Below are 20,165 nucleotides of genomic sequence, written 5' to 3' on the forward strand. Positions count from 1 at the left end.
GGTGCGATTCCTGTCCGGAAATGAATTACATATTTTTTACTCCACTGAACTGGCGATGAGTTAATGCTTTTCGAGTGTATGCATATATGCATATATATGTATATAGTAGTAGTATATATTTGGTGCTAATACAAAGTTTACACAGGTCATAACAGATATTGCTTATCTATAAATACAAAATATAAAATATTCAGATAACTTGAATGGTTAAATGGACAATTACTATAGATATACATACATTTGTGCAAATAAAACAAAATAACTATGAAATAGAAATATTAAACAAGTTAAAATATATATGATTAAGTGGTATTACATGTCTCGAAAACCATCACTAAAATATTCATCTAAGGAATAAAAAGCTTTTTTAATTAAAAAATTTTTGATTCTGTATTTGAACTCCTTCAAAGGTAGATTTTTGATATTTTTGGGAAGCGAATTACACATTTTTGGAGCATAATAATTTACGCCAGTTCTGGTTCTGTTGACTCTATGGCTCTGGAGATACAGATTTGAATTATTTCGAGTGTTATAACTGTGGATTGCATCATAACCTCTTATATGTTTTTTAACATGTAGCAGGCATTGCAATATATAATGATGGAAGTGTAAGTATTTTATTATTTATGAAGCTACTTCTACAGTCTTGCCTGTAAGAAAGGTTATCAAGAATCCTAATTGCTCTTCTCTGGATGCCAAATAAATCTGATGCATTGGGCACATGGCCCCAGACAAGTACTGAATACGATATGTGAGATTGAATAATCCCATGGAAAGCTGTTTTCAGAACTGGTTTTGATACCGCTTTTTGTAAGTTCCTCAATGACTGTTTGGCTCTTATCTTCATTAAGTTTAAGATTATTTACGGCAAACCACTCACTGGCATTTGTCAGAGTATCCTCGAATGTGGTACGCAAAGTATCAATATTATTTCCAGAAATTGATACAGTTGTATCATCAGCAAACAACACGAAGTTAGCACTTGTGTCACTAAATCTTATATCATTGAAGTAAATCAAGAAAAGAATCGGTCCCAATATCGACCCCTGGGGAACTCCATACTCAATAGGAAGTAAGCTAGTAAATTTGCCATTCAAGTAAACAGCTTGCTGTCTGTCGTCCAGATAGGACTTCAGCAGTTTAAGACTGCCTGTAGATAATTTATAATATTGAAGTTTTGAGAGCAAAACTTTAGGGCAAACACAATCGAACGCCTTACTTAAGTCACAAAAAAAATGACATTGTGAATCCGCCGGATTCAAAACTATCAGTTATAGTCTCAACAAGTGAATTTATAGCCATTGTTGTTGAGTGTTGGGATCGAAAACCGAACTGTACAGTAAATAAATTATGTTGTTCAAAGTGATTAGTTAAAGGTATTTTCAGCAGTAATTCGAATATTTTGGCAAAATAAGGTATGATAGAGAAAGGTCGATTATTAGATATCAGATTTGTTGCGCCACCTTTATGTATAGGAATTACACAACTCAATTTGAGACAAGTAGGAAAAGTTCCTTCTTTCACACACTCATTGTATAGGTTAGTAAGGGGGTACACATGTCATTAGCAATGCATTTGATAATTTTGGTATTGAAACCATATATGTCCTTTGTCTGTTTGTTTTTTAAAGTGAATATGGCATCCCTTACCAATATGTATGTGAATTCCACAAAGCTCAACATTTGAATATGGTTGACATTGACATTTTCAAGACAGTCAGTAGCAGATTTATTGAATTTCTGTTGTGACAGATTGTTAACAGAATTTTTTGCTACATTACTGAAATATTCATTGAAATCTCCTCCTGTGAAACTATTTGAATTTACATTAGATTTACTTTCTCTATGTCTGTTAATGAGTTGCCACATAGCTCTAGGTTCATTAACACTATTCCTTATGTAGTTATCATTGGCTTGTATTTTTGCATGTGAGAGGGCTTGTCTATATTTCATTCTGTAATTATCTATCAAAACCTTATAATACTATTGTATTTTTTTATGACGAATAAAGGATATTCTATTCTATTCTATTCAAGTTTTTCAGCTCTGGTCGGTCAGTTTGGCGGTAAGCATCAATCATGAAATTCAGAGTTTCGCGCATGTCACGTTTGTACATGTGAGCAATATTTAATCTTTGTCCTGTTTTCAAGAAAATTGAATTTTATGAACTTCATAGGTGAATTTGATATCATTGATCTTTTACCTTTATATGGTTTTTGACATCTGAGATGATGGTTATCAAAAGAACTTTGAAACCGTACCTTTAGAACTTTTTCAAATCTCACAGTGATTCCATCGCGAATTGAGGCTTGAAAGTTGTAGAATAAGTGAAAATTTCTTGAGCTCAGTGCAAATCAACAATTTATACTCCAATTCGTGAATTTTTTGAAGATTTTAAAACAGTTTCCGATACATTTCATAACAGAAGCGTTTAAAAGCAGAAATTTCAGATATATAAATGTCCAATTTGGTCTATTTTTCACAAAACTATGGATGTTTCAAGAAAAAATCTGGATTTTTTTCAAAAATACAAAAAAAACATAATTTCAGATTTTCTACTTGTGTCATTGGCAATAATTTATTTCTATATCAATCAGATGTAAGAATATCCTGCTATTGTTAAATGTTTCCGTCATCTTCTGATTCACAATTCAAAAATAGTTCTATGTGTAATGAATTGAATAATAAAATAAACTTCATTGTTATTCAATTTCCATCGTTAAACTCCTATTCCCACACAAAGATATCAACATTATATCTGCCTACTTGTAGTTTGCAGATTATACAAGATTATTTACTAGTTCAGTTAAAACATAAAATTTATAATTACCTTCGTTTCCAGAACCGTAATCGGGAAGTGTTCTAAAAACTATATTTTTGAGATCCTTGCTGCTTTTCTGGTTTTCAAATACTCCAAGATCTTGAAAATTAGCAAAGCTGAATCACTAGAGAATCTGATGAAGTATAATAAAGGGGAAACTTATGAGCTTACCCAGAAAATTTACTTCGTAATATGAACTACTCATCAGTGTCGTATTCATTTTGCTAACAAATAAAATAATCAATGAAAAAAAAATTATACTCAGCTTCCTTTAAATAGTTCGCTTTCCTTTGACAAGGAAGACAAAATCTAAAGTTTTTTCATTGGTTATTATTATATTATGTTAACTTTTCTAGGTGGACTTTTCAATTTCCCCTTTATTATACTTCATCACATTCAATATTGATTCAACTTTGTTCATTTTCATTTTGACATTACGAAAGATTATTATGAAAACCATAAAAGTAGTAGAAATATTGACTATGTCACAAAAATGTATTTTGAAGAATATATTCATGAGGTTTCTAGAAAAAATGTCATCAATAATTATAATTGGCAAGTTTCGGTTATCTGAAATAGGTCCAAAGTCAAAACATAAATGAACGGTCATTATACTTGAAATAAAAGTAGTTTTCACCATTTTCAGTCGTTTATGATATCACGCCTTAGTATTCTGAAAATTTTATGACTGTAGGTCTTGAAAGTGAATCCTTTCAAAAGAAGTGTATCTATGATATTCATGGTTTGGGTTCAACATCATTCGAATATATTATGTCTCCGTAACGTGAGTCATAGTCACCTCATACTCAGGCCTTTTCTGTTCAGGAGAGGCAAACGTTGCAACCATGGTCTGGCCTAGTACCACTGGTGTGATCTGAGGCAGATCAAGACAGCGCTGTCAGATATAGTGGATGCAATTAGATATAGGAATAAAATACTTCGTCTAATTTCCACTTACTTAATGTATAATGAGTTTTATTAAAACAACGATAAAAATAAAATAAAAACAACAATAAAAATTAATTGGCGCTCCGGGCCGACTTCATTGATTCCAGTGGCGCATTTGCTTTTTCAGCTGCAGGAAAACCTGCAGCACCACATCATCTGAAGATCTTGATCTAACAATGTCCTCTCTCTTATTAAACAAAATGTAGGGTGTCTCCAGAGGCTCCAATAAATTCAATGCATCACCAGAACACTTCGTGACACGACTATCGTCAAACTTAAACCAGTCCGTTTCTTCTTTGACCAAGGCGTAATAATGACCAAATTCAACGCCAGAACCACAGCGAACAATGACTGCATGAATATTATAATAGTGTTCTGCTAGGTTGAAATGTTCATCTATTTCGAACTTTCCAAAGGTTGAGTCTTGTTTGAAAATCATCAGTGTTATTATTAGATTGACTGGAGCCTCAGCTATACTTGTTTCCTTATGACAGTCAGTTAGTTTGGCGCATGTTTGACAATACAGTCGATCATCACCTGTTAAAAATTCCATTTTCAGATGATTTAACATGTATTGATATTAATCCTTTAGATTATTAATCCTTTAGAGCTCTACGATTATCTAGTAACTTAGTAACCCACTTGCATTCCTTCTGAAATAATTTGGGAGATGACCTCCGTTTACATTTTGTATTTTTACGGAAAGTTGTTTTCTTAGCAATCCTGTCTTGTAGCAATATATAATTCTTGTTATTCAGAATAAAAATTATTCATAAAATAACCATTCTCTTATTATCTTTCCAGGTGTGCCCACAAGCGTGGACCTAGAAAACAACAAGAACCAAAAGAAGTACACTGTGAACGAAAATAAAGGAAAGAAAGTTGTGATATCTAAACCTCTCTGTGTCTTAATGGCGATTGGCGCTTTGCTTCTGGCCGTATTAGTAGGCCTTGTAGTTTTCTTCTTAGTTCCTAGATATTGTAATGGAGAAAAACCACCCGAAGCTTTAACCGAAACGCAAATACCAGAAACTTACGATAAGGCTGATGAAGTCGATGAAAGACTACCTAGAAGCATAGAACCTACTCATTACAGGTTAGTACCAATTATTTGTTGTGATACTTACGAAATCGCATTGTGAATCATTTGAAATTCATGACTTTAGTATGTAACCTTCTGAATAGTTGATAAAAAGATAAAAGTTTGAATGTATCATAGTTATATATCGGCTTGGGTGGGATGGTAGCTTGGTGGGTTGACGTGAGTGGTCAGCTCCACTCAGTCAATCGACCCTTGTGCGAATCGGTGGTTCAAACCGCAAGGTCGGACGATCGAATTTCACTTCCTATCGGCAAACCCGTGTTAGGTTAGGTTAAAAGACAAGACCTTGTGAGTCCTTAGCTCGTACAAGTTTCGCAATTTCACATTTGTTGTCATTCGTAAGGGGGCGACAGCTGGTTGAAGGAAAGAAAGATTTTAACAGTATTTTATACAGGGCTATTCAAATTCGTTTCTATACATGGGGATCTCGTAAACGCTAACAGATAGAGTGTCTGTTAAATTGTAGCAAAGTTGCGTATTTCAGAGACCTATTCAATGATGTAAAAAACCCGAATATAGCTCTTTTGGTTCTGGAAATATACAGGAAAAACAAAAAATCCCAAATTATTTTTTGCCTATATCTTCTTCATTCGCAGACATATTGGAAATCTGTCCACATTTTGCTGTTGGCACTTGACGTGACCTATCAGAATATGTCCATGAATCTTTTATATAGGGTGTCATCTGATGAAAGGGCCACCCCCATCTTTGAATTTTTAAATACGGACCTGTATGTTTTGTTGTAGTTTTTGGATCGTAGACGTTCACTTCATATTGAGAAATTGAATTTTATTTTATATTTGCGGATGTTTCGGTGATATTTGATTATAATTGTGTGAATTGCGGACCTGGAAATTGGTTGACTGAGTTGAATAAAAACACAATACCAACTTTCACGTCTCCCTATGTCCCGTAGAGGTTTTCGAGAGTTGTTTTTCCATTTTTAGGTACCTATTCATATTTTTCTTGTCTCCATTGCTCGCGTTTTCTACAATGAACTTCTAATAAGAAAACCTTTTATGACTATCTGAAAAATATCTACAACAAATATATATTATATCTGTTTTGTTGAGCAGAAAAAGAAATGATAGCAATAAATAGCATCCAAAACCAACACTATGCTATGCTAGAGGAGAATTTTTAACTATATAAAAGAAAAACGGTTTTTAAAATCCGCTAACAATCCTCTTTAATAATTCTAATATTCTAAATTCTAAATAATAATTATATCTGTTTTGATGAGCAGAAAAAGAAATGATAGCAATAAATAGCATCCATAACCAACACTATGCTATGCTAGAGGAGAATTTTTAACTATATAAAAGAAAAACAGTTTTGAAAATCCTCTAACAATCCTCTTTAATAATTCTTATTTGTATGTTTTTAGACATATGGGTGATAAATAAAACTGTAAATGAATACCATTTTGATTTTGAGGAAGAAAGTTTTTGGCTTTCTACTACTCCATCTTGATACAAAAAAAAGGGATGAGGGAATCTTCCAAAGAAAGGAAGGAAGTAATCAATTTGAAAATAAGTACCTATTTTATAATAATAATCAATTCGAAAATAAGTACTTATTTTATAATAATACTTATTTTCAAATTGATTACTTCCTTCCTTTCTTTGGAAGATTCCTTCATCCTTTTTTTTGTATCAAGATGGATTAATAGAAAGCCAAAAACTATCTTTCCCAAAAATTAATCACTCATAAAAATATAACCCCTTCAATTCAAATTACCATTTTAATCTTCTTATTCCTCCTTTATTATAAGCATGTTATAAATAAACAAATATCTAACCGTTCAATATGAAGTTTTCTGAGGAATTCAATTAAAAAAGCCTTTGAACACTAAGTAAATATTATACGTTTATTAAAATATTTAGGATTGGTAGTACGCCAATATTTCTCAAAAAGTCAAGTGATATGCAGGTGCAAAAAGGTTGAGAACTCCTGTTCCAGACCTTTACTGGCAACCTCCTGCTGCCGGTGAAGATGTGCAACCGCAGCTGATGTCCTGGAATCCAAATGGAATGGCGAGACTAGTGTGTTGTCGTCAGCAAAGCTATATATTGGATTCTTGGGTTTTTCCAATAAGTCGTTGATATACAATAAAAAGAGGGTTGGAGGCAATATTGCTCTCTGGTCAAATTAAGTGATAATTATGACTTCTGCAATGAATTTGATGTCATCTTCAAGGAACGATGCCTCCTATTACAGATGTATTCAAAGATCATTCATGTAGATGATGAACAAAAGGGGTCCAGGTGCAGACCCCTGTAGTATTTCGCTGGATACATTCATCAGATATTTCTCCATATTTGTCCAAGAACTGAGATTGTAATTGTTTTTCAAATTCTACCTGTTATCTCAATCATCATTAACCAATTAAGGAGGTAACTAACCAATTAAGGAGGTAACTAATACTGTTGGATATAGGAATTGTAGCTACGGTGATGCAGCTACGGTGTTTGGCGTTTAGAATTTTTTTTAAAATCTGAAAACTGATTCATTATTATCATGTATTGTGTTAATAATTTTGATCAAGTAACGGGTGAGTCCATTAATGCTTTGAAATTCAGTTGTTTGATTTGACCTGAACTGGCCTCATCAATAAATTCATACATACAAGCAGTGCAAGTTTAATAAAAGTTGGTAATGACCAAATCTAGCTTTTACTGAGTATTAAATAAGTTGACATATCAGTCGAGTGGAGCTACTGTTTTCACTGTAATATATTTTGAAGATTGTGTCACCAGTGCTTGGGAATATCTGTACGGAAATTAGCTCCCATTAATTCGGACTGATTTAAAATACAATAATCCAAGTTCACTGACACGAGATTAGCACGAGATGCGACATTTAACTGAAATGAATTGTCCTGAATATTAAACAATTACTTTTATTGATATTGCTGGGTCAATGCTCAAAGACGGTATTCTTCTGTCTTAATCATTACTGATCTACTCATTTTATCGCTCATTTCATATATGAACCGTTCGAGTGCTTTCCGGTCTTATGAAAAAAATATTTGAAATGAATTTGTGTTGTTTGCTATACATTCATCTGAAATAATAATAATGATAATAATATCGATTATTATGCATGAAAATACATTTATACATAAAAGGAAAAGGGTTAGCCAAAGGCTATCTTCCACCCTTCCCAAAAATTATACAGTAAGTATAAGAAAATAATTATAAAAATACTTATTTAGTATCATAACAATGATAGAGAAGGGAAAAAATAATACATCATCTAGTTGCTAATAACTCTTAATTTTCTTAACATTATTTTGGTCAATTTAACAATTTCATTGCGCTACCGTACATTGAATTTTAAATCTTTTGAATTAGCACTGAGCAGTAAGCATCTGTGATTTTATTTCTTTCTTAAATTGATGAATATTATGATTTGAAAGGGGTAACATTTCATTCATATAGGAAGAGACTATATAAGAAAAACATCCTTGAAATTTGGAAGTACGGTGTCTAGGTATGTTGAATGTATTTCAGAATGCCTGCTTAGAATGCCTGCTGTTTGTTATATTGCGGCAAAAAATTGTAATACACCGAACAACAATACTCGATATGGGGGTAAATAAGAGTTTTAACTAACCTGTATTATGAGAAGACAAATATAGCTGTATATCATCTGCGTATAGATGTACTTGACAATGTGATAAGAAAGTGGGGTAATCAAAAATAAACACTGAAAACATCAGGTCCTAAAATACTTCCCTGCGGTACACCTGAGACTGTTTCTTTTAGGGATGACCATGAGTAATCATCCAGTTTGACCCTCTGTGATCGGCCTGTGAGATAGCTGGTCATCGATTTAAGAGAAATGTCATCGAACCCTATAAACAAGGAGTAAATCGTAATTAACTGAGTCGAAAGCTTTACTTTGATCAAGTAGTACTAAAATGGCGACTTTTGATTGATCTCTGAATCTGTAATGTTGTTGTTGTTGCCATGACGCCATCTCAGCTGATCAAAGAGACTCGTTCGTGATGAAGATGATGATTAATTAATCAATTAATTGATGGATGTAGCCGTTACTAGGAAATCATAATGAAGAAAAGAGAAATTGAACTTTCCATGTTTTAACCACTTTTATTTGTAATTATTTTCTTATAAATACAAGTATTCTACTTAAAAAACCTACTCTTATCTATTTGCATGCTATTTCCTGAGCTTTTCAATTAATTAAGTTCAATTAATTGGAAAAAATTTAAAAAATATATTGTTTTTGTCAGATTAGGCGAGTCCCTCTGGATAATCGTCAGATTATGAGACAGCAAGTGTAAAACATAAAGATGAACCATATATATTTTAATCTGATGCGCTCGAGTATTTCAAAATAGCGATTTTTTTTGCACATTATAATAATGGCCGATGTTCTTCAAAAGCGTGTTTTTTAGTTTTTTAAACTATATTTTTTATATTAATTTATTTTATTCATTGGTTTGTAAACTCAATAAAACTACCAGTTCAAAGTCGAAATTTGGCTTTTTCACTCTAAATTCCAACTTTGAATTCGAAACATTGGCATTAAACTCAAAATTTGGCTTTTATTCTCAAAATCGGAATTTTCTTTAAACATATACTTATCAAAAAAATGTGTTTCTTGTTTCTCTATTGTGTTTCCTTGCTTTGGTTTGCAGCATTTGACAAATTTTCCAATTCAAATTTTTTTAAATCTCCTCAGACTAGAAGGGAGTTAAGTGGTAAAGATCAAGGATGAGTTTCAATATTCCAGCTTGACATATCCCCAAATTAAAAGCGAAAAAACTTGTTTTGGCAGACCGAAACGACAGCAAAGTATCCAGCTTAAAGTTTATCGCACCTTCGAGACCATTTACAACGATCTTGACCTTTCCTTTATTAAAGGAACCACACCTAAGTCGACCTGATTCGCGGTTTAAATTTGAATCCCGAAGATAGTGTGCTGGAAATAGGATAATTGTCGTGGAGAAACAAAATTGGAACTCAGTCATGCAAAAATGCACATTTAAAAGCAATGTGAAATATCCGTTTCGTTTATGTAATCAACATTGAATTAGTTTTCACACTCTCAAAGGCAAATGGGTCAACATTTGACCTGTATATCCTTGTTGGGTCATTCTTTATCCTAATTTGACTTTGATAATTGATAATATTAAAGTTTTTTTAGTCCGGAAAACAAAATTCAGTAGGGGAAACTGGGTACGATTGTAACAATTTTTCTCTAATTGCCAATAGCACAGTAATTACAACGATCAAACACTTTGAGAAGAAAGCATGGTCATTTATATTTGAATCATTATCAGAATCAGTCGGTCAGGCAAAACAGTTTGACAGGAATATGCCCTTTTAATGAGAGTGTGCGGTCGTAACAACCGATCCCATATTAGGGGTTGTAAATTAAATGGTCTCTTCAAATATTCATTAGAACTCAAATAAAACAAACAGAAATAATGTTTCTTCTATAGAAGGTAGTAGTGTAACAAAGAGACTTCTGGCGCAATGGGAGTGGGGGTAACCTATCAGCGTCATCGAAATCGACGCAGGATGGAACGAGTATAGTAGCGATTTTAGCGTGGAACTCCGCCCCTCGGCCCCCTTGGTACTCCACCTAACCTATCGGCCCCCTTGGTACTCCACCTAACCTATCAGCTCCCTCGGCCCCTTCAGTCACGTGATTTTAAATAAAAAAAGTTTATAGTTATGAGATTCGAACCTGGGTCGTCCGCGCCGTAGACATTGTCCTTAGCCTCTACACCATCGTAAGATATTGAAGTTAACTGCGAATGTTGGGTATTTATAGCGTTAGTTTTGTCAGGACCGAAATTGACTCATTCATTATACTTGACAGCATTATTTTTGATTTCCGTAGAATGTAATCGTCATTATCATATTGAAGATAGGAAAATATACTTAGATTTGGGAAAATAATTAATATTTCATGTAAAGATGTGTATGTGTGTGTAAGAGCGAGAGGCGCGTGTGACGTAATCGATGCAAAGAGAGATGGAGATTGAGGTTTTACCGGTTGCTAGTGCAAGCAGGTGTTGCCAGTTGTACAATAAATCAATGTTTATGGAGTAATGTAGCGTTGCCGGTTTGAAAATTAAGTTATAGAATACACAGAGTCATCTATGAGTCACTAGCTGAACTATCTATTGGTTGAAGAAGGACACTGTAAACACTAGACTCATAAGACTGCATCTGTCAAATGTTAATACATGCCAGCATGTCAGGTTCGGCGTTGCCAGTTGTACAATAAATCATTGTTTATGGGGCAATGTAGCGTTGCCGGTTTTGGAATTAATCGTGAACTACTCGACGAAAATTGGAAGCGCGAAAGTTATATATTAATAATAATGAATCAGATTCAAGAAAAAACATTACAGATTAATGAGGCTGTATCGTTTCAAAGTGTGATCCCTCAATGTTACAAGGTATTTCAAAATACATCATTGAAAACAAACATGACGTCGAAGTGTACAGGGTGCGTCAAAATATACCATTTAAGAAAAAACATGTCAGTTCAACAGAAGTCTAGCATTCCAACATGCCAAAAGGGCACTATGTTTCGTATCTTTGTTAACCAAGTTAGCATCATCAGGAGAAAGAGGAGATTCAAAAGTGTCGAGAGGTTAAGCGTTGTGGACTTAACGTGAGGGCAATGGGAGAGCGAAGTATTCGACAATGACATTTCAAAATACGTGGTTTTCCGTGCGTTTTCGATCGTTTTTCGTGCGTTGACGATCGTTTTTCGTGCGTTTTCGACCGTTTTACGTGCGTTTACGGTCGTTTTTCGTGCGCTTTCGATCGTTTTTCGTGCGCTTTCGAACGTTTTGCATACGTTTTCTATTTTTTGTTGAGGGTATCATAAGGCGGTGAGGTTAGATAAAAAAGAAGAAATGATTTGGAAATTTATTATACATTTTTATTTTGGTAATATATCACAAAGCCATTTGTATAAAATATCTACGTTTCGGAGACTGCAATTGTAGTTGGTTCGCTTGCGAATGTGATGCATACAGGGTGAGGTACCTTCGTTGTTGTCGAATGTGGGAACCAACCATGTTGTATTGTCATAGCCCTCCAAATTCACAACGCGTGTCGGTATATTCAACTCGTGAAATTTTTCAGTTAGAAAGTCATATTTTTGATGTCCTCGCACATAAATGACATCGACACCTTGTAGATTCTCCATGAGGATGGCATCCAATTGATTATATTCCACAAAGCCAGAGGAATACCTCAATCCGTGAATGTTTCGCTCCAAGTAACAGGCGGTACGACGATCTTCTTTACTCAAACTGGAAAATGGTGTGTTTGGCAGCAGTAAAAAGTTACTACACTGAATTCCAATCCTAATGGCTATTTCTTTAGGATGGAATTTTTGCTCGACGGTGAAGCCTTGAATATCTACAACAGCTATTCTCATGTTGACTCTTCGATTGATACTGAAGCAAAATAACATGTTCAGTTCCATTTTTTAATAATTTCGCTGAGTGGGAGGTGTTCTATGACAGTGTCGTGCACAATTATGCAATAGGCTCTAGTATTTTGAGGAAATCCCTCGGATGCTTCGATTTCAAGTTTTACATCAACACTGGAACTTTTGATGCTCTCATCCCTTCTGGAACAATCGATGACAAAGAGAGCTTTGTCCGTGAAGACGGTGGAAGTAAGAAGAGGATTATGTTGATTGGTTATTTTGTAGCTGAGACCAAATTGTGAGTAGTTGAAATAAGCTTGCGAAAAATTCCCCTTTGCAAAATTCAAATGCATATTTTCCTTGGGGTAATTCTCACCGTTAAGAGTGAGCGTTATATTGGTAATATTCAAATGATTGAATATTGTTGGATCATTGTTGACTTTAGTGTAGTCACGATTTTTTTGGAAACATACAATTACATAGCGAGGGCTTTCGAGGAACGAAGAAGTCTTGACGGCCCATATTTCATTTTTTGCACCTTGTGTGAGAGCTGGCAGCATATGAAGTTCCCATTTTCTGAACGGTATGAGAATAGGAGTGTCTGCTTGGATAGCTTTCAAAAGTTGCAATTTAATTTGATCATGCGGAAAGAGTCGTTTAACTTTCAGTTCGATATTTTCAATTTCCAATTTAACTTCCGTTTTCGGTGTTAGTGCAGCAGGAGTCTCTTCTATTTTGAAACAGTTGCTATCATCTCCAGCTCGTACTAATCGAATGGTATGTTTACCGTAGGAAACACACTGATAATCGTTGAAGATATTCAAAAAATGCTTGATGGGTATGAGCATGTTGAATGTTAGATGAGTTGTGTTGATGGCGCCTGTATTGTTGGGAAAAGTCCAACCGGAGGTGGCCAAGTGTTTGATATCTTCGTCGGTGTAGATGAGAAAGCCTCTAACAGTACTAACAATTCCAAGTTCACGAACTGCTTCCAATTCCTTACCACTCTGCTCATAACTAGCAGATTGAAACATGAAAGCACCAGCATTGTTTACGAATGACACCTTACCGTCCCCTTTAGTTTTCTCAACTTTTCCACTAATGAACAGCAGACTATCGTACAAAGCATCGTAGGCATCAGATTGATTGATGTTAATTTCAATAACATCGTTGTTGCGAAAAGATTTGACATATGGATAGTAGGTCCGCCATTCTATCTTTTGTATGGACTCATCGATTTGCGGTTTTCGGAAAATGTTGAACACTTGATTGGACAACATGATAACCAAGAGATTCCAGAAACAATTTATTTTCCGTTGTCAATAGTTGTCGACTAGTGAAGGTCTTGGTGAAGACTGATTTGGGGTATGGAGGTGTATTATTTTTATAGATAGTCAGCACCATACTTCCGCTTCAATTCCAAACGAATTATTATTTCTTCGTTTCGGAAATCAATGAGCCTAGAATGTTGGTCGAGCACTCGCAGCGTGATATTGTTTATTTCGTCTCTATGTGCAATAGGTAGGTAAATGGGGTGATTAGGTATTTCGTCAATTGCATACCCCGGATCAACACCAACAGCAAATTCGTATATCGTATGAGTCGGTGTGTCGTTGTAGAAGGCTCCAAACGTAATGTTGCTATCTATGTGTATGGTGCGTACTTTAATGATATCCACAGGTAGATCGGATTCGTGATGTAAGTTTGGTTTGAGAACAGTAGATGAAAACCCCAGTATGTGAGCCAAGCTATTTGCAGGTCGGAAATCAATCGAGTGCTTCAGACAGAATATTTCACTTTTCAGGGTATTATTATTCGGTTTCAGATAGAAAAAATCCTCAGGGTTTTCCTTGAACGTTTTAGGCGTGATGTATTTGTTTATTAATTCTTCAATGTCACCAATTTCGTAAGATCCAAGAGGTATATCGATGCTTTTCTGTTTAGTTTTGTCAGCGTTTTCATAGTAGTAGAATTTCGTACCTTCTTCAATGTTGGGTATACTGTTGTACGAATGGAAACTGAGCAAAGCCAAAGTATATTCAGAATCAGAATCTAATCGAATGGGTGGATTGAAATCGATGGAGAGCGTCGAAGAACGACTCGTTAGCGTTAATATCATAGACATGACTGATATAATGTCAGTATGACATCTCCTTAAATAATGATTGAAACAATAACAACAACATTTTGCATAAAAATCATTTATTTCTACAATAATAACATTCTATTTGCGAACTCACAGGACCATAATACATTGCTTTTTGTAGCGATGACGCAGCTGATGTAGGTGGTGGTACCTCATGTCGGTAATGGATGAAACATGGTAAACGAATCTGCAAAGCGAATCGATGTTGGTAGTCCTTTGGTAATCTATGCCAAACATCCAATAATTCCCAAGGTTGAGCATTCTCAATCAAATAGTCGATCGATAAAGTTTTCAATTCAGCATCGGTTAAATCTCGCAAAGATTTATCTCCAACCATTTTTGCAGACATTATGGAGCAGAAACTGTAGGCACAGATGTCCGCAATTACTCTGGTCAAAATTTTGATACTGATCATTGTTATATGTAATCGTTATACCCCCTCCAAAATATCTGACCAATTCCATTGGAGGTTTGAGATTACCGAAACTATCAAAGTATTGTACAGCATTGCCGTTTTTAATGTAAGCTACCCAATGAGTGCCTTTATTCAATCGAGAATCCAAGTTCAATACAGCACATTCTCGCAGTCGAGGACCACGAGTTGGCAACGTGTCGCGCATAAAGACTCCACGAAAATGTGGAATTCTCATTTGACGGGCACATTTTTGAATTTCCGAATCGTATAATGCTCTATGGGGTAGCTTCAGTAGGAGTTTTTTTGCTTTTTCAAGTAAAGACCTCGCCCTTTGCGTTGCTGTTGTTTCTTTAGGAACAGACCAAATCCTCGAGGTGTTTTGCGTAGGTACAAACCGGAACCTAAATGTTCCATAGCTTTATTGTGACGTTGATCTTCTTCAAGTTTCTTTTTGGCATTTTTAGCATCTATTACGGTTTTTGCGATAGCGCCTGCTCCACCTGCCAACGAACCCAAAGCTGAAAGGGCAGCGAATATAGGGATGAGGGGAAGAATTCCTCCAGATTTTGCTTCAAATGGTATTATCCTAGGTATCCGTATGTTTTTACGTCCTCCAGCTTGACTCAATGCCATTTTAGCAGCTCGCAAAGCCGAAGCACTAGATTTCTTAATATTGGTAGGATGTGGCTTCCAATTTTTAGTAATTTTTTGAAGCATATTACGTCGAAAGGACAACCCCATGCCGAACTTACGTTTCGCTTTCATTGTTGTAGTAACGAGCCAAGCTGCAGCTTTTTCACCAAATCTAGCGTCTTTCGATTTAACGCGTTCCCAAGCTCTATTTTCCAACACTTGATCTGCTTTATGACGGTCTTCTAATGAGTCGCTTTGAGAGTACGCGATATCGTGATCTTTACAATATTCGTCCAAAGGATTTACACAGGTGTCACCGCGTTCCAATCTCTTTTTCAATTTGGTGCCTGGTCCGCAAAACTGATAACCAGGTAGATGTAATTCGAACGGGAGCTTATTGATAATCGAATTGACGACACCTGCACCGGAGTAAGTCAACATTGAGAATGATTGGGTGATGACTGTGATGTTTTTATTTATAAGCGTAGCGCACTCATTATCCAGCATCACATCATGAAAGTCGTTCAACAAGACAAGACATTACCTATTGAAAATTTAGACTTTTTGAATGAAGCCAACAATAGTAGTGTAGTTGGGAAGCATGGTATATTATTACCCAATTCGTTTCGTGCAATAATTTGTGGGCCGAGTGGTTGTGGAAAGACAAACGCTATCTTAACATTGCTATTCCACCAGAATGGCGCCAAATTTGAAAATATCTACGTATATTCAAAATCATTGTATCAACCTAAATATCAAGTGATTCAAGAAATTTTCAGTAAAGTCAAGGGGTTGGGATATTATCCGTTCAGGGAAAATGAGGATATCATAAGCCCTCACGAAGCCAAATCAAATTCCATATTCATTTTCGACGATGTCGCATGTGATGGCCAACAGAAAATTCGCGAATATTATTCTGTATGTAGGCATAAGAACATTGACGCCGCCTATCTTTGTCAGACATATTCAAAAATCCCCAAACAATTGATACGAGACAATAGCAATATGATTGTACTTTTCAAACAGGATGAAATGAATTTGAAACATGTATTCGATGAACACGTCTGTCCCGACATGTCTTTCGATGAATTCAAGAGAATGTGTGCCGAATGTTGGCAACATCGATATGGAACCGTTGTAATAATGAAAGATTTCGATAAGAATGGTGGACGTTATCGTCAAGGATTCGACAAATATATAAGTATACACAGTGCGTGATGTAGTATCATTCACCATCATGAAACCGTTGAGCAAAGAAGTTGATGTTATTCGAAAGAATAAGATCAACGAAATTGCACGCATCATTCGAAAAAAATATTTGGCTCTGAAATTGGGCAAATCCGAAGAAGATGAGTCATTGCAAAGATTTTTCAAACCTCTGTCTATTCCATTGAGGAAAATAGCTAATAAAACAGCAACACAGTCAGCTAGTACCCCATTGAAAACTGAGGCAAAAACCGAAGTCAAACAAGAGACAGTGGAAGAGCCTGAAACGACTCCATTCCAATCCCTCGTACATGTTGCAGGTACAGATGAGGATGACGATGATGATGATGAAAACGTCTTTAGTGGGTATGCAGAAGACGAACAAGACGACAACGTTGCGTCAGGCATAAATGAACAAGTTTTAGAAGAATATATCGATCAATATCCGATAATGTCTCAACCGTACATTAAAAAACATTGGGGAAATGACAAGGAAATCGACAAAGTATACGGTCCCATATATGATGGGGTATCTTCAAAATGGTTCCTAGGCCAAAAGGAAATCGATTTTGACAAGCGTAGCGGAAACATAAAATTGGCTGGGTATCACTGGAAAGGAACACCCGGTATATATGAACTGTTATTTCTCGACATGCCTGAAAATTATAACACTGAGGATTTGAATGTATACAAAAAGATTTTGAATTTATCGAGCGCTCACAAGAATTCGGCTGGGCATCTAAAAGGCACACAGAGATACAAGTACACCAACATAATCAAACCGTTGTTTCCTACAGCAGGAAATCGTCGTAAAACTGGTACTGGGTTTTTTCAACCTAAAACACCTCTCACTACTACTACTGCGATGACATCATGTCTACCCAAAACGTCACCTCTTGCAATGACATTCAATACGAAACCCATTGAATACATTTATTGGGACGATCCCAACGAGCTATGCGAACGTCTCAAATTATTGCTAGCCTCTCGAGATGCAGGAAATACTTCGCACAACAATGAAATCATTGCCATTTTGAATGAACTCAAAGAGGCAAAAATAATTCTATAAGATACACTACGTTCCCCAATACATTATCATTTTCAAAATGGTTATCGATAAGTTTGGACGTAGCGACAGCAACAGAAAGCGAAAATTGCCAACGCCCTCTGGAGGATGTTTGTTGCATTATACCTCAGATGGTAATATTCATTGTGGTGATGTGAAATTGTGTCATGTGAAGAGCCCCACCACTGATTACGATGTTGCTAATAAAAAGTATGTGGATGGAACCGATAATGAACTTGCTTCATTTATATATCAACTAGCTAAGAAACACGAAAAACAAATGATCCAAGTAAATGAAAAACTAACCAAATTTCAAGGTGACATCTCCAAACAAATTACCGAAATAAATTCTACTATCAAGGAAATCAAAAAGATACAAAATAAAGTTCAAGCAAAACCATAATAAAAGAGCGGGGTTCACACATCTTCTCCATCAGTCGTCATGACTTCCAAAGACAAGATTCAACTTGTCAACGAACTACATAAACCAATTAGAAAAAATTATCCTCGACGCCGTACAGTTATCAAAGGAATAGATGACTTATGGCAGATGGACTTGGCTGAGATGAGATCGTTCGCTCACCAAAATCGAAATTTCAAACTGATTCTAGTCGTCATAGATTGTTTTTCGAAATTTGTGTGGACTCGACCACTGAAATCAAAAACGGGAGAGGAAATTACGAAAACGTTTGCAGATATCTTGACACATACGAAACGTTGTCCAAAAAATTTACAAACCGATCAAGGTAAAGAATTTTACAACAATAAGTTTCAAACTTTGATGAAAAAACATGGAATAAATCACTACAATACGTACAGTATCACGAAGGCTTCTATGGCTGAACGTATCATTAGAACGTTAAAAGAAAGACTTTTCAAATATTTTAGTCTGAATGGCACCTACAAATGGTTGAATGTCTTGCCTGAAATCACAAAATCCTACAATGATACGCGACACTCGAAGACGGGCATACAACCTTCGAAAATTACCAAAACTAACGAAAAACAAATTCTCAAATCAACATACACCCATGTGAAAATAGCTGGACCGAGAAAATTCAAAGTCGGTGATGTTGTACGAATCAGTAAGGCGAAACACGTTTTTGAAAAAGGCTATACGCCCAATTGGACTACGGAATTATTCAAAATTGTCAAAGTCAATATTACCAACCCCGCCACCTTCATGCTAGAAGATATGCAGGGTGCACCTATTAGGGGTGCTTTTTATGGAGAAGAATTACAAAAAACTGCAAATCCTGATATATATCTCGTTGAAAAAGTCTTGAGGAAGAAAGATAAAAAAATGTACGTAAAATGGCTGGGTTTGGATAACAAACACAACAGTTGGATCGAAAATGTCGATTTTGTATAGAATCTTATGGAAAACAAGCACACTGACAATGTATTGGGAGGGCCTTTTGTGAAGAAATATTTGTGTGTTTAACAAACGCACAATATCTGAAACGGACCACGTGATCTGAAGCTATAAGAGCGCAAGCAAACACAGATGGACATTCAGTTTGAAAATGTCTCTCGATAGTGGTTACGGTAGTGAAGTTGAAGTAATATTCGACAGTGATGGTGAAGATTATAATGGAACTCTAAATGCAATAGACAGAGCGTTGGAGCAATACGAAATGGCTGCTCGAAACGAACATCAATTGCTGTTGATGGCATTCCCCATGTCATCTTATGAAATTCGATGTGGCCTAAGTCCATGCAGAGACTTCAGCCCATGCATAATTTTGAAGCAGCAGTTCTCCATTCGTTCCATCAATTTAACAAGTTATGAATGGGCGACCCTCATTGACATCCTGCAACAAATAAAGGAAAATTTCTTCGAATCACAAATCGATGGATATCTAGACGAATATGATCCAATTACAACACGTTGCGGGGATTACATTTACGTCACACAGTACATCGAAAGTAATACCAAACAAGTTTCCATTTCCAAGGACACCACGAACATGGAGCTGTTTCAACGAGATGTAAACGATATCCTGAATACTCACCTTGGTGTGCTCTCTGACCGTATCGCTATGCTGGATGCTTTGAACTTTTGTGATTATTATCGAGGTGTTTTCAATATAATAAAATCATGGTTACGTGAGAATAAAACTAATTTAACTTTGGAAGAAATCATAGAAGGTTTTTGTCAAGCCTCAGCTCTAGATAGTCTGTATGCTAATGCTTTACGTGAATATTTATTTTATTATAAACAAAAAATAGTGTATGATTTATGTAATAAATGAGAAAACGTTGTAACATTTGTTTCATTTAATGTATAAGGTGAAAACAACAGCTTTAAAAAGTTATTTGATGGAAAAAAAAACACCAAAATTTCAATATATATTTTATTCAAATTTTATCAACGTGTGTGTACAACAATAAATAA

The 20,165-nt window shown here is 35.4% G+C and overlaps 1 protein-coding gene across 4 annotated transcripts in view; it reads left to right on the forward strand.

Moving 5' to 3' along the window:
• The window catches only part of LOC111505359 (aminopeptidase N), a 120,951-nt gene that overhangs the window by 67,160 nt on the left and 33,626 nt on the right, over window positions 1–20,165 (forward strand). For all 4 annotated transcript variants that reach the window (XM_074183116.1, XM_074183115.1, XM_074183113.1 and 1 more), the window contains exon 2: window positions 4,573–4,864. In XM_074183116.1, the coding sequence (XP_074039217.1) occupies window positions 4,680–4,864 (185 nt within the window). In that variant the 5' untranslated portion in view covers window positions 4,573–4,679. The remainder of the gene's footprint in view (window positions 1–4,572; window positions 4,865–20,165) is intronic.

Source organism: Leptinotarsa decemlineata, unplaced genomic scaffold (assembly GCF_025532065.1).
Source record: "Leptinotarsa decemlineata unplaced genomic scaffold, Ldec_3_MD MMD2_tig00026330_RagTag_RagTag, whole genome shotgun sequence".
Classification (NCBI taxonomy): Eukaryota; Metazoa; Arthropoda; class Insecta; order Coleoptera; family Chrysomelidae; genus Leptinotarsa; species Leptinotarsa decemlineata.